This window comes from Anabrus simplex, chromosome 2, assembly GCF_040414725.1.
Source record: "Anabrus simplex isolate iqAnaSimp1 chromosome 2, ASM4041472v1, whole genome shotgun sequence".
Classification (NCBI taxonomy): Eukaryota; Metazoa; Arthropoda; class Insecta; order Orthoptera; family Tettigoniidae; genus Anabrus; species Anabrus simplex.
The window spans coordinates 371,493,367-371,509,714 of NC_090266.1; the positions used below are offsets into that span (position 1 = coordinate 371,493,367).

Sequence of the window (16,348 nt, forward strand, 5' to 3'; positions counted from 1 at the left end):
TTCAGTAAGTCAGTAACTGTCTAGTGCAACAACTAGTTTTTAAAGTAATCACTTGCTTTTACCAGTTTAAAATGCAAAATGCACTCATATCACCTGAAAGTTTTGGGGAGGCTGGAACTTGTGAATGCGGTTCCGTGAACAGCAACTGGAACTCCATCGATGTTGTCAGCACCACGTCGAACCACGTTCCATTTCCCTCGCTGTACCACGTACCATCTCCAACGTCGTACCACGTACTATGTCTCACGTCGAGTCAGGTGTTGAGTTGATATGAGGATTAACACTCGGTCAAGATTTCTGGTACCTGGCGAGTTGGCCGTGCGCGTAGAGGCGCGCGGCTGTGAGCTTGCATCCGGGAGATAGTAGGTTCGAATCCCACTATCGGCAGCCCTGAAGATGGTTTTCCGTGGTTTCCTATTTTCACACCACGCAAATGCTGGGGCTGTACCTTAATTAAGGCCACGACCGCTTCCTTCCAACTCCTAGGCCTTTCCTATCCCATCGTCGCCATAAGACCTATCTGTGTCGGTGCGACGTAAAGCCCCTAGCAAAAAAAAATTCTGGTGTCTTATAATGGTGTAGACACACGAGAAAGTTCAATTGACAAATGATCGTGAGTGTTAGAAAATAGCACTGTCTGGTTAGTTGAATATTCGCAAGTCAATGATAAATAGCATTCATAATTGTATTTAGAATCACAGTCTATTACGTGAATTTTGAATTATAGTCTGTTTTGTGCACTTCGAATCACAGCCCGTTATATAACTTCAAAGTAATGCTCACTATTAGAAATAGTTATGGTTATGGCTCTTAAATGAATTAAAGCGTAGTCTGAAGCGTTTGTGATTTAGAAACACGCGTCATAGTTCGAAGTTTCCACAGTTTTTTAATAGTCACACTTCTTACGTAATATGTGTTTTTGAAAACACAGTTCATCTAATTCAGACTATTTACATGAGAAAACAATGTCTTTGGCATTCAGAATGCGTTGTATCGGGTTCGAAACGAAACTTAATGTTCAAAGCTTATTGGAATGTTGAGTGTAAGTTCGGTCCATGTCCTATATACACATGATGCGTTTAACTGTCGCTATACTGAAAGTCAACTGAAGAGCATAGGAAAAGTATCCTTCCGCATGTGAGCACGTCCTCTATTCCCTCTTCCCGTCACCGTTCTCCATCTCCGCCACAGCCAGCTTATTATTAACGTCATGCGTCTAACTGACAAGTACTTCATTCTCAAATAGTGCAGCATCAGAAGAAATCACTTCCTTTCACATAGCTGTACTTTGATTACGTACCATACCTATTTATTCCTTTATTGACCATGTAAAACCTACAGATTACTGACGAATACCGAGGCGAGAGAAGCAAGGTTTATTTTTATTTCATAATGCAATTTGTGTGAGGCACATGGGGACTTACAACATAAGTATACGATTCCGCTCTCGTGCAACGACTGTCAGTGGTAGTTTCTCGCAGTTCAACAAGCTGAAAAACCCACCTGTGAGTGGTATTGTAAAATACAATGCTTCCAGGAATGTTGTAAATATTGTAGTCTCGTCATTCGGAAGGTAAAAAGGAACTCATGATCCCCTCATGACAACATGTGTGCAGGTAGAGGGCGGTTACGAATATAAAGTAAAGTACAAATTATAATTATTATCGAATACGCCAAAGATCCTATTCCCATACCGTGTTAACGCCCTTCCTGTTTTATTTATGGCGAGAGCATGGTTCGAACTGAGCTGACACATAAGCCTACTGACGAACAGCCAAACGAGCATACGTTTTCTATCACATAAATGTGGCATGCAGCTTAGTTGAGTGGCATTTTCCTTATCACCTTGATTGCTTGTTTACATACTGTCCTGCCATACCTTAAATGGTGTATGTCCAGCGTTACACCAAGTTTCGTCAAGGTAATAAACCCCGTGCTTCTGTTTATATATCTTCTATGTATATAAAATAGCTTGTCCTGACTGACTGAGTGACTGACTGACTGACTGACTGACTGACTGACTGACTGACTGACTGACTGACTGACTGACTGACTGACTGACTGACTGATTCATCATCGCCGAGCCAAAACTACTGGACATAATGAAATGAAATTTTGGGGATACATTCATATTAAGATGTAGGTGCTCGCTAAGAGAGGATTTTTGGATATTCCGTCGCTAAGGGGGTGAAAAGGGGGGTGAAATTTTAAAATGAGTGAATCTATATCTCAAAACTTTAAAAGTTTACTGATGTAAAAATTGGTATTTAGAATCTTCTTTAAAAATAAGGAAATACGTATTTTTTTGTTTTCAGAAAAGCCCAACAGGAGGGGTGAAAAAGAGTGAAAAAGGGGTTGAATGCCTTTAATCAGGATACCGGTACTTATATCTCAGAAACTGAAGGTATTACAGACCTGAAAATTGGTACTTTTGATCTCTTTTAAAAATAAAGAAACACGTATTTTTTGTTTTTGGAAAATCCAATTAATGGGAGTGTGAAAAGGGGGGTGAATTTTTAAAATCAGTGTATCTATATCTCAAAACTTTGAAAGTTTACAGTTGTAAAAATTGGTATTTAGAATCTTCATTCGAAATAAAGAAACAGGTATTTTTGTGTTTTCGGAAAATCCCAATAGGAAAGGTGGAAAGGGGTGAAAAATGGGTTGAATGCATTTAATGAGAATACTTATATCTCAGAAACTGAAGATATTACAGACGTGAAAATTGGTGTTTTGGATCTCCTTTAAAAATAAAGAAACACGTATTTTTTGTTTTTGGAAAATCCAATTAATGGGGGGTGAGAGGGGGTGAATTTTTAAAATGAGTATCTATATCACAAAACTTTTAAAATTTATAGATGTAAAAAGTTAGTATCTAGAATCTCCTTTAAAAATAAAGAAACACGTATATTTTTGTTTTCGGAAAATCCTAATAGGAAGGGTGGAAAAGGGTGAAAATGTGCTGAATGCCTTTAATGAGGCTAATTATATTTCAGAACCTGAAGATATTACAGACCTGAAAATTGGTATTTGGGATCTACTTTAAAATAACAAAGAAACACGTATTTTTCGTTTATGGAAAATCCAAATAACGGGGAGTGAAAAGGGGAGTGAATTTTGAAAATGAGTGTATCTACATCCTAAAATTTTACACGTTTACATATGTGAAAATTGGTATCTTGAATCCCCTCTAAAAATAAAGAAACATGTATTTTTTGTTTTCGGAAAATTGTAATAGGAGGGGTGTAAATGGGTGAATAATGGGTTGAATGCCTTTAATGAGGATACATATATCTCAGAAACTGGAGATATTACAGAACTGAAAATTTGTATACGGGATCTCCTTTAAAAATAAAGAAACACATATTTTTTTTGTTTTTGGAAAATCCAATTAATGGCGGTTAAACAGGAGTGACATATTTGGGTGAATTTTTTGAAAGACAGTATCTACAGAATATCTGAGAAACGTAGAATGTTACAGACGTAAAAAGTGGTATTTGGAATCTCCTGTAATTGTTAAGAAACATAGGCGATTTGTATTTTGGAAACTCCTCTTAAGGGGAACTAAAAAGGGGGTTAAATTTTAAAATGAGAATTTATACAGTATATCTCAAGAAACTTAACATGTGACGGAAGTGAAAAATGGTATTTTTATCTCTATAAAACTAAGGAAACGTGTATTTTTAGTTTTCGGATATAGCACTTGGGTGGAAAGGGGGGGGGGTAAAATTGACTAAAAATGGTGTTGAATTCTTTTAATTAGGCTACTGTTATCTCAAAAATGAAGATATTACAGACGTGAAGTTTGATGTTTGGAATCTGCTTTAAAAGTAAAGAAGCACGAATTCTCGGAAAATCCAATGAATGGAGAGGGGGGTGGTGAAAGAATTGAAAAATTGACTTAATTATATGAAAATACTTACATCTAATAAAACTAAAGTTGTTAGGGCCTACAGACGTGAAAATTGGTATTTGGATCTCCCTTAAACACAAAGAAAAGCCCGTTTTGTGAGGGGTATCATCTTGGGAGGCGTGAGTGAAAAGGAGTTGAATTCCTTTCATGAGGACACATAAATCAAAAACTGAAGAAGTTACAGTCGTGATAATTGGTATTTAGAAGATCCTTTACTATTAAAGAAACAAGTATATTTTGCCGGAAAATTCACTTGGGGGGGGGGTGAAAGTGAAAAAAGTTAATTATTTTAGTCTCAAAACTGAAGGTAATAGACGTAAACAATGGTGTTTGGAAGCTCCTTTAAACATAAAGAAATACGCCTTCTTTTAGTTTTTTTGTGGGGTGGGGTGTAAAAGTAGGTGAGACCAATTGATTTTACTGTTCATAATGCATTTATAAGGAGCCTCCGTTGCTCAGGCGGCAGCGCGCCGGCCTCTCACAGCTGGGTTCCGTGGTTCAAATCCCGGTTTCTCCATGTGACATTCGTGTTGGACAAAACGGGGGCAGGACAGTTTTTTCTCCGGATACTCCGGTTTTCCCTGTCATCATTCATTCCAGCTACACTGTCCAATATAATTTCATTTCATTTGTCATCCATTATTCATTGCCCCAGAGGAGTGCGACAGGTTTCGGCTGCCGGCACAATTGCTATTGTCGCCCCTTGATGGGGGCTTTATTCATTCCATTCCTGACCCTGTCGAATGACTGGAAACAGGCTGTAGATTTTCGATGTACTTATTCTGATCATAAACCGATCATTTTTAATCTTTCCTGGGTTCGTTTTCAACAGCCATCTTTTCCTTCGGAGAACGTTCTTAGATTACAGTAGATTCTCCTGGGATATAAATAAAAATGTAAACACATTTAAAATAAACGATGGGAATGAGATTGACCGTCCAATTTTTCACCTCTATAATAAGGTCAATAATGCACGGAAGTATGTCATTCCTATGGCCAGAAATCTCCCACACTTGCCTACGCGCGACAATGGTGCTGGTCACATTCTCAACAATGACAATGGCAGCAGATGTAATTTACCACCAAGTAGCGGTCTTGCATCATGCTGTGGGGTCCAGAACATCTATAATAATAATAATAATAATAATAATAATAATAATAATAATAAATGTTCTCGACCTTCGTCAAATGTGCGGACCGCGCTGGAAACGGGTCCTGGACGGGTAATGACTAAGAATGCAGTTCGGCTGCGGGTTCAGAACCGCCAAGGCACCCAAGACGACACCACGCCGGATCTCCTGAAGGATTTCATCCATATTAAAAATGCTTATAGGGAAAGATGGCAAAGATTTAGGGACGCAACTGACCGGGTGGAATACCTGGACCTAGCCTGGGAAGTACGAAATCGATTGCTGGAAAGAAAGATTGAAAAATGGAGGGAGACTTGCCGTAATCTATTAGAAAACGAGTCAGATCGCGAATTTTGGCGGATTCTCGCAGAAAACGAGTCAGATCGCGAATTTCGGCGGATTATATATCTATAACAATAAGCATTTAATTATAAATTTCAGTATAATACCGTAGCGAAGCACGGGTACCTTGCTAGTATAAATATATATAAAATAGCGAGTCCTGACTGACTAACTGACTGACTGATACATCATCGCCGAGCCAAAACTACTGGACGTAAAGAAATGAAAATTTGTGGATACATTTATATTAGGGTGTAGGTGCTCACTAAGGGAGGATTTTTGTATATTCCATCGCTAAGGGGGTGAATTTTTAAAATGAGGATATCCATATCTCAAAAACTTGAAAATTTACGGACGTAAAAATTAGTATTTGGAATCTCCTCTAAAAAAATAAGGAAATAGCCTACGTATTATTTTGTTTTCGGAAAATCCCATAAAGGGGGGTGAAAAAAAGGGGAAATGGAAGAACCCCTTTTATGAGGTGACTTATATCTCAAAAACTGAAGATGTTATAGACATGAAAATTGGTATTTGGAATCTCCTTTGAAAAAAGGAGCACATATTTTTGTGTTTTTGAATAATCCGATGAATAGGGGATGAACAGGAGTGACAAACGGGGTGAATTATTAAAAACAATATATCTGCAAATTATCTCAGACACGTAACATGTTACAGATTTGAAAACTGGTATTTGGAATTTCCTGTGAAGGTAAAGAAACATAAGTATTTTTTTTCGGAAAATCCACCTAAGGGGAACTGAACAAGGGGGTGATTTTTTAAAATTAGCGTATCTACAGTATATCTCCAAAACTTAACATCTTGCAGACGTGAATTTTGGTATTTAGAATCTCCTTCAAAAATAAGGAAACACATATTCTTTTGTTTTCAGAAAAAACTTTAACGGGGGAGGGGAGAATTGAAAAATTAGTTGAATTATCTGTATGAGTATATATACACCAAAAAATCTAAAGATGTTACAAACGTGAAAACGGTATTTGGAATCTCCTTTTGAAAAAAGAAACACGCATTTGAGGGGAGGGAAATCAACGTGGTAGGGGGGATGAAAACGGAGATGATTTTATTTTACGAGGATACATATATCTCAAAAACTGAAGATGATACAGTCGTGATAATTGGTATTTGGAAGCTCTTTTAAAGAAACGGGTACTGTTTGTTTTTTGGAAAATTCACTTGAGTGGGGAGTGTGAATGGAAGTGAAAAAAATTGAATTATTTTTCTGGAGAAACTTATATCTCAAAACTGAAGGTTACAGACGTGGAAATTGGTATTTGGAATCGCCTTTAAAAATAAAGGAACTCGCATTTTTTGGGTGGAGGAAACTAACTTAACGGGCGGGAATGGAGTAAAAAAGAAGACGAATTATTTTCATGATGATTCTTATATCCCAAAAACTGAAGATATTACGTACATGAAAAATTTCTCTTTGGAATTTTCTTTCAAAGTAAAGAAACGCGTAATCTTTTGTCTTTGGAAAATCCACTTAAGGGGGTTAATCAATTGAAAAATTAGTTGAATTCTTTGTATGAGGATACTTATATCTGAAAACTGAAGATTTTACAGTCGTGATAATTGGCATTTGGAAGCTCCTTTATAAATAAAGAAACAAGTATTTTTGGTTTTCGGGAAATTCACTTAAGGGGAAGGGTGAAAGGTAGTGAAGAAATGTAATTCCTTTTATGTAGAAACCATCATATAAAAACTTAAGGTTAGGCGCGTGAAAATTTGTTTTGGAATATCCCTTAAAAATAAAGAAACACGCATTTTTTGGGGGAGAGTGGGGGGATGAACTTAACGGACTGAAGTGAGAAAGGAGTTGAATTATTTTTATGAGGATACTTATATCTCAAAAACTGAAGAAGTTAGAGGCATGCACATTTGTATTTGGAATCTTCTTTCAAAGTAAAGAACACGTGTTCTTTTGTCTTCGATATATCCACTGAGGCTCGTGTCCTCATCCCGAGGTGGTGCAGGTGTTTTCAGGCACACCCCCGACGGAGGTGAGCTGCGTGTACCATTTCAACCACACACCAGCCCTCCTGCCATTCTTAAATTTCTGGCAGTACCGGGAATCGAACCCGGGCTGCCGAGGACGGCAGCTAATAACACTAACCGTTACGCTACAGAGGCGGACGGAAAATCCAGTTAAGGGGGGTGAATGAATTGAAAAATTAGTTGAATTCTTTGTATGAGGATACTTATATCTCAAAACTAAAGATGTAAAAGACGTGGAAATTGGTATTTGGAATATCCTTTAAAAATAAAGGAACGTGAACTTTTGTTTTTCGGAAAATACACAGGTGGGGGTGGGGGAAGGACTGATCAAGGGGTTGAATTCTTTTTATGGGGATGCTTGTGTATATCTCAAAAACTGAAGATATTACAGATGCGGGAATAGGTATTTGGAATCTCCTTTAAAAATAAAATAAGCATGTATTTATTTCTTCGACTTGAGAGAAGACTGTTTCTCACATGTATACTTCTATGTCGCATGGTCGTTTTGGTCTCAAAATGAAATACCACAAACATGATTTACAAATAATTTCTGGGGTAAATGAAACTCAATTTTTGGGTAAGTTTTTCTACTTTAGGAATTTTCAGATAATGTCTTAGTACAATGCCGAGGAACGATTACTTTGAACTAATTACGAAATCCACGCGAGCGAAGCCGCGGGTAATTGCTAGTTTTATATATATAGAAGATTTCGTTTCATCTCGTAACATTAGGGGCCGATAACCTAGATGTTAGGCCCGTTTAAACAAGCATCGTCATCATCCATACTGAAAATTGAACTAATGCAAGAATGATGAGCTTTTTCTCAGCCTAATGGCTGACTGTGTGTTAAGGTTATCGTCGCCAAAAGACCTATCTGTGTCGGTGTGACGTAAAGCAACTTGTTAAAAAAATGTGTTAAGGTTGACACACACATCATCACAGTAGTAATCTCAGTTTTTGTTGTTGAACGTAGGAATTTACGTTGTTCCTGTAATAGAAATTTCGTTGTCAATGAAGCGCACAGCGATATCGCCAATCACCCCCATAGGCGTTAAATGACAATTTTTTTCCTTGTCCCCTGATCTGAACATGTACACTGGTTCCAGGGCGAACGATTTCATACTGAGGCGTCGTCACAGAATATGTAAAATAATTGCCTTATTCTTCTGTAGAGTGTAGAGGCTTACGCCGCCTAAGGTGAAAACAGTGTTGTGACTGTGTGAACCTCGCTTTCAGACATGTATGGTCATCCCTTTCTCCAGCTTAAGCGTAGTATGTTGTAGATCTCTTGACTCCATGCATGTGTACGTGGAGCAACGCAATGTATCGTATCGTACATAATTATGGAACGTTATGCTTATCAGTTCAGTCTGCACGCCCCTTTGAATACATTAAATGCCGCCAAAATCCTCTGTGTAACTAGCTGTGTGGCCTCCCTTTGTCATTTACCTCTTATTTTCAAATCGTTAGAAACTGACTCAAACTATCGTCGTCTTGGTCTTCCTCTACTTCTCTCACACCCGTGACCAGTCCATTATTCTCGTAGGTAACCAATCCTCCCCAAAGCGCCTTCCTGACCCCACCATCGATGCCGGTTTATGCGTACAGCTTCCCCAATTGAATTCATTCCTAACTTGGGCTTTATCTCCTGATTCTGAGTACCCTCCTGTAATTGTTCCCATCTGGTATCCCGACTCTCGGGATCACGTACTAGGCCGCTCATCCGTTGCTCATAGTGCTCGAACTAGGACGTGACTGCAGTAATCCTCACCACGAACAAATGTATCGGTTCCAATTTTTAGCACTATAATGGTATAATGGCATGTGGCTTCCGAAGATGCCTGGAGCAGGTCTTTCGAGTTGACGCCTTATAGGCGATCTGTGCGTCCATGAGGATGGTGGCTCTTGATAAATGCTAATGCTAGCTCTCGAGCAATCGGAATTGACCAATGAAGTTTAAAATCCCCGATCCGACCGGAAATCGAATCCCGGTCCTGTGGGATCAGAGGCCAGCACGGTGTGCATGTACTAATGGAGCGGACATTTCAACACTGTAACGTTGCAATTGTTGTTTGGCCACATTGTTTCCTGTACGGCATATACTTGAAAAATTACAGTTTCGGGCCATTAATTTTTATTGAGTGCCATTTACCCTGCCAATCCGTCGTTGCAGTCCCAAAATATGCGGTCATTCAAAATTAAGTGATATTGTGGAAATTCTACTTTTTCTCTCCTTTGATTTCAGTGATTTTGTAAACCATCGCAGTTTAAATCCTTGTGGGATTTTGTGTGAGCAAATTTAGCATCTCTCTTCGCAAATATTCTCAGGCTCATCTGTATATGAACAGAGAGGCTCGCTAACTGAACGTTAGTCTGTATGTTGCCACCTTCCTTTTATGTACTCAGAGAACAGATGTTATGGGGTAGGTACGTAATATCGTGTTGGACTCTCTAGCACCTACTCGACGTATGAGCGATTCAAGAAGTTTGCGCAAGATGTCTGAAGTGATATTGTGCCATGCCGTTTCAACAGCTGCCCATAACTTTGTAGTATTTGTAGGTGGTGGATTGTGTGCACTTACAGATCTCTCCACAGCTTCCCATATTCAACTGTGTTTTTATCAGACAACAGCGGGACCCTTGCCAGTGTTTGGTACTCTCCAGACCGCGCGAGTTGGCCGTGCGCGTAGAGGCGCGCGGCTGTGAGCTTGCATCCGGGAGATAGTAGGTTCGAATCCCACTATCGGAAGCCCTGAAAATGGTTTTCCGTGGTTTCCCATTTTCACACCAGGCAAATGCTGCGGCTGTACCTTAATTAAGGCCACGGCCGCTTCCTTCCAACTCCTAGGCCTTTCCTATCCCATCGTCGCCATAAGACCTATCTGTGTCGGTGCAACATAAAGCCCCTAGCAAAAAAACTCTCCAGAATACTCGCTAAACAACTCCTGGGCAATAGCATCCAAATGCGGGGGTGCATTATCCTTCTTGAATGGCCTTCGTTATGGAATTTGAAGCTGTTCATTGTAGCGATCAGCATCCAGTGAGCAGTTTAGGCAGATCAGTGAACGTATTCCTTGCCACGTGAGCACACCCCAAAGTTGTACCGGTATCACCGCAAATCCACATGGCGAAACCAGGATACTCTTACCAGGCCTCATGTTTTCAGTCCTCTGTGGTCTTCACTGCGACGTCACGTGCCCTGAAGAGGCGCCATATCCTACTCGCATATTCCATGTACGGTAGAACGTCCCAGCTACTGTCGTACACACGTCGTACAGCTCCGGTGATGAAGGCCTATCTTACTTCACCTACATAATGTGGCCTTTGGATTGCCCCGGGTCATTTGCGCAAGACGCCGCTGATCACGACGCTTCAGCAGCCGTAGTCGACCACTACACTCACTATCCCCTTCAGATGAGAACGGTTAACTTGCTGTGTGGTATTATCGGTCGATATATGACACTAGAGAGCGCGGAATATTGAACGTCTGCATAACTTCGGAACTGGAATTTCCCATCTTTCGGGCACTCGCCATTATGTCCCGTTCAGTCTCAGTTCGCGTCATCTTACCATGAGTGGTCTAGTTGTCTACACAGTTACTATACGAAATTCGACCAAGATACTCGTATGCACTCGCCAGCCGTCGGATGACTTACACCTGTCGATGCGCCGCCTGTTACGGTGTATACTCCTATCCCATTAATGAAGTATGCCTATTGAAAAATTTGGAAACTCGGGAAGTATTAAAATTTATCTTCTGTGAAGTTTTTAAGGTTGCAAATATGATGAGCATTTTCATGGAGCAAATTACTTCTATGCCTGTTTTAAACCGATTTTTTGGTGTATCCAGCCCGTAGAATTGTCGACGTTGAAGACCTAAGTAGAATGTATACATTTAATTTATCTAGCGTAGATAAAATATTGATGTACCTTATTTCCTGCTCAAACTCAGGAATTATGGAACAAGCTGAAAATGATACATTTTGCCCTCGATTGCTACTCTAGTGACATTTTATCAGTTTACTGCACTTCTCTCATTTGTTCTACGTGTAATCTATTGTACTTTCGTAAAATTGTTCTAAGAGTTTAAAATGTTACATTTTGACATATTCCGTAACTTAAACAGAAATACCAATTACCTCTATAATATCAATATATACGATTTTGTTATGGTTTCTGATTTTGTTTCCATTTATTGCAGTTTCCGAGAGTATGGAAGCAGATACTGCATCCAACGCAAATCAAGACGATTTCTTACCTCCGTTATACCGTTTGGAAAAATATGCTACGTCGAAGAATATTTTTAATAGGTGAGTAAAGGATATGTTGAATTTCTTGGTTGTGCGCTACTTTGAACAGTACTAATATGAGTTAAATACTTTTTTGTAGTGCACGTTAATGTGGTGATGGGATTATTCTTTCAACGGACAAAGCAACTTTATTATTAGCACCAGATGAGTATGAATATTATCTTCAAAAGAAATGTGTTGTAGGCCTTTGGGTGGAATAGACTGCCGCTTAGGAATCTCTAGGATGGGGGGCTAGCGACATCGTCTTCGGATAAGATAGCCATGGTTCGGTTGGCTGCTGTTTTGTTAATTGTTTCTGGGAACAGGGTTTGGAAAAGAATCTATCCAGCTGTACACAGGATGATATGAAAAATAAAGATTATCATCGCGGAAACCAAACATCAACACTGCGAATTAAGTTACACCTTAATTCCATTGGCAGAACTGATGGGAAGGTGGATGTTGCCTAAATAGGGTCAGGGATGTATCGAACATGAACTCTAGCACCAAGTGTTTCTTATGACTTTTAGATTTTGAGATATAGTCCTAATTACTGTATTTTGTGTAAAAGGTAGTGTTCGTTTATGCCATGTGCTTACGTGGTGATTACTTTTCATTCTATAGTCTTTGGTCTTTGTTATTAGATAATGTCTTCTTGCTATAGTTGGATTAGTGCCTAGGCTCTTGACCTGAGGGAAATATTGCTTTGTATATCGTATTTGTTCAGCGATCCGTTGAGAAAGTATGTTGATTGACCCAGTAACGTGCACGCAACACTAAATTGGAGTTAGTGGCGCTAATACGAGCTAATTGGGAATTTACTGCTGTAGAGTTCTTGTCCAATGTAAGCGCGGAGCTGGGATTTTGAGAAGATGACATCATGTTCACGTTGTTAGGATGTGGAGATGTTCTCTTAGAAAGAAAACTGAGTGAAATGTACGTCATACTGGATATCATGTTTTATGTCTTGAGAAGTACACTGCTTAGTGTGAATGCAGATATACATTTAATTCTTTGAACAGCATTACGTACAATATTTAAACATTATGTTTACACAGTTTTAAAGATATCAGGCAGATGGCGTGTATTATTCTCAATACCCTGCGTTAATTGAACTCGGATGTTTCGTTCAACTCTTTCCAGCGTATCGACGGGTATGTTGGCGACAGCTTGACGAATGTTGTTCTTCAGGTGAGCCAGAATCTGAGGACGATCGTTCTAAACAACTGATTTTAGATTGCCCTATAAAAATAGTCGCAGTGGGCTGAATCAGGCGACCGTGCAAGCCAGTGCAGATCGTCCCCAAAGTAGATACGGCGTCCTGGGAAGTGTTGCTGTAAAACAGTCACTGACACACGCGCTGTGTGTGTGCCGTGGTACCGTCTGCTGGAACCATACATCTCCCACATCCATCTCGCTGAGTGCTGGCAGGAAAAAATCCCTAATCATGTGGACATTACGGGTAGCAGTCACCGACACTGCCTGTTCGTTTTCCTCAACAAAAAAGCATGGACCATTTATTCCAACTCGCGATAGTGCACACTGAACAGTTACACGATGTGAATGTAGGGGACGCTGATGAAGAAATCCGAGGTTTACAGGGTTCCAAAAGCCATGTGCCGCTTATTTACCGATCCCGAAATATGGAAATGAGCCTCATCACTGAAGAAAACAACTGTGTCTTTCGGCATGCCAAGAAGCGCCTCACATGCATTTTCTCGAATATCCAAATCGCGTGGATTTTCCTGCATCCCAGCCAGCTTTTAGGGATGAAATTTCAGTTCTTCATGAAGGATTCGCCTCACGGAAGGAACAGACAACCCAACAGCAGCTGCATGTTTGCGGGCAGAGCGCTCAGGGGATTGCACACGGAATGCCTTCCCGTGTCAATGCTTTGTAGTGACCTGCTGTTCGTGGAACCCCAGGCTCTTTTTTCTTCACATCACCAGTTTCTCTGAAGTTGTTTACCCATGAAACAATAGACTTTCGACCAGGAACATGACCACGGGGTGCAATATACTAATGGGTACGAAATGCTCGTTCCGTGGTGATGATTCAGCGACCTTTAGAAAAGTATGCCTCTAGAGCGAATGCGCTCCACCTTCGTCCTCTCCAACCAGAGGGACAAATTTACGCCCAATCCTCTCGAATATGTTTACACCCACCTACCTCGGAGCAACCTTCGCTTCAGGGCGCCAAATTCCAGTAAGCTAGTTCCTCTGCCCCACCCTGTAGCTCCTTATAAGTAGACACCGGAACTTAATGATCCAAAAAAGTAATGGTTCTTCTATAGCTCTATTTTGGTTCTGTAAAATGGAAAATAGATAGGCCTTCTAATAATTTGCAAAATAATCTATATATATAAAATAACTTGTCCTGACTGACTGATTCATCATCGCCGAGCCAAAACTACTGGATATAAAGAAATGAAATTTTGGGGATACATTCATATTAACATGTAGGTACTCGCTAAGAGAGGATTTTTGGATATTCCATCGCTAAGGGGGTGAAAAGGGGAGTAAAATTTTAAAATGATTGTATCTATATCTCAAAACTTTAAAAGTTTACAGTAATAAAAAATTGGTATTTATAATTTTCTTTAAAAATAAGGAAACACGTATTTTTTTGTTTTCGGAAAATCCCAATTGGAGGGGTGAAAAGGGGTTGTAAAAGGGTTGAATACCTTTAATGAGGATACTTATATCTCAGAAACTGAAGATATTACAGACGTGAAAATTGGTATTTGGGATCTCCTTTACAAACAAAGAAACTTTTTTTTTGAAACATCCAATTAATGGGGGGAGAAAAGGGGGTTGAATTTTTAAAATGAGTGTATATCTCAAAACTTTTGAAGTTTACGGATGTAAAAATTGGTGTTTAGAATATCCTTTGAAAATAAAGAAACACGTATTCTTTTGTTTTCGGAAAATCCCAACGGGAAGGGTGAAAAAAGGGTTGAATGCCTTTAATGACGATACTTATATCTCAGAAACTGAAGATATCACAAACCTGGTGTTTGGGATCTCCTTTAAAAATAAAGAAACACGAATTTTTTGTTTTAAGAAAATCGAATTAAAGGAGGGGGTGAAAAGGGGAGTGAATTCTTAAAATTAGTGTATGTATATCCAAAGCTTTTAAAGTGTACAGACGTAAAAAATTGGTATTTAGAATCCCCTTTAAAAAAGAAACACGTCATTTTTGTTTTCGAAAAATCCCAATAGGAGGAGTGAAAAGGGGTGAAAAAGGGGTTGAATGGCTTAAACGAGGATACTTATATCTCAGAAACAGAAGATATTACAGACCTGAAAATTGGTATTTAGTATCTCCTTTGAAAATAAAGAAACATGTATTTTTTGTTTTTGGAAAATCCAATTAATGGGGGTTAAAGAGGAGTGACAAATTAGGGTGAATTTTTAGAAATACTATATCTGCAGTATATCTCAGAAACGTAAAATGTTACAGACGTAAAAATTGGTATTTGGAATCTCCTGTAAAAGCAAAGAAACATAGGTGATTTGTTTTTGGAAACTCCACTTGAGGGGAACTAAAAAGGGGGTTAAATTTTAAAATGAGCATTTGTACAGTATACCTCAAAAAGTTCACATGTTACCGAAGTGAAAAATAGATTTTTATCTCTATTAAAAAGATACGTGATTTTTTGTTTCCTGAATAACCACTTGGGTGGAGGGGTAAAAATGACTGAAAATGGGGTTGAATTCTTTTAATTAGGATACTGATATCTCAAAGGCTGATGATGTTACAGACGTGAAATTTGATATTTGGCATCTGCTTTAAAATTAAAGAAACACGTATTCTCGCAAAATCCAATGAAGAGGGGAGGAGGTGAAGGAATTGAAAAATTAATTGAATAAATTGTATGAGGTTACTTACATCTAATAAAAACTAACGATGTTACAGACGTGAAAATTGCTATTTGGGTCTCCTTTAAAAACAAAGAAAAAATCGTCGTTGGGGAAATCATCTTGGGGGCGGGGGTGAAAAGGAGTTGAATTCCTTTTATGAGGGCACATATCTCAAAAACTAAAGGTGTTAGAGTCGTGATAATTGGTACTGTATCTGGAAATATGCTATATTTCGTTTATTTTTTTCTCCATATGCGCCGAATTCGGGTTAGAGAAAATGGAATGCTGTCAAAAGTAGCAGTAATCAACAATGGAGACACACAAGGATCAGTTATCAGTGTAACACTTGCTTCTCGTAGCAGTTAATGGTATAGTCTCCTACATCCATTCACCAGTTAAGTGTTGCCTTTTTGCTGATGATTGGATAATCTTCTGCCCGGGGAAAAACATTACGACGACTCATCTCCTATTACAAGAATCACTTGTAAATATTCAAAACTAGACTAAAACCACAGGGTTCAAATGTTCTAAAACTAAAACCAAATGTATTCTCTTCTTGAAAAATAAACATACCATCCCTAACCCTGAGTTATATATGGAAGACCATAAAATTGAATCAGTTAAAACTATTAAAATTCTAGGACTTCTATTCGATAACAAGGTCACTTGGACCCCATACCTTGAACACCTTAAATACCAGTGTCAAGTAAGAATGAATATCATGAAAATTCTCTCAGCAAAAAACTGGGGAGCAGACTACCAAGTCCTAAAGAACACATACAGAGCCACAATCAGAG

The 16,348-nt window shown here is 39.0% G+C and overlaps 1 protein-coding gene across 2 annotated transcripts in view; it reads left to right on the forward strand.

Moving 5' to 3' along the window:
* Positions 1 to 16,348, forward strand: part of LOC136864144 (serine/threonine-protein phosphatase 4 regulatory subunit 1) — a 1,196,145-nt gene that overhangs the window by 438,124 nt on the left and 741,673 nt on the right. For both annotated transcript variants that reach the window (XM_068226182.1, XM_068226183.1), the window contains one exon: positions 11,601 to 11,709. In XM_068226182.1, the coding sequence (XP_068082283.1) occupies positions 11,601 to 11,709 (109 nt within the window). The remainder of the gene's footprint in view (positions 1 to 11,600; positions 11,710 to 16,348) is intronic.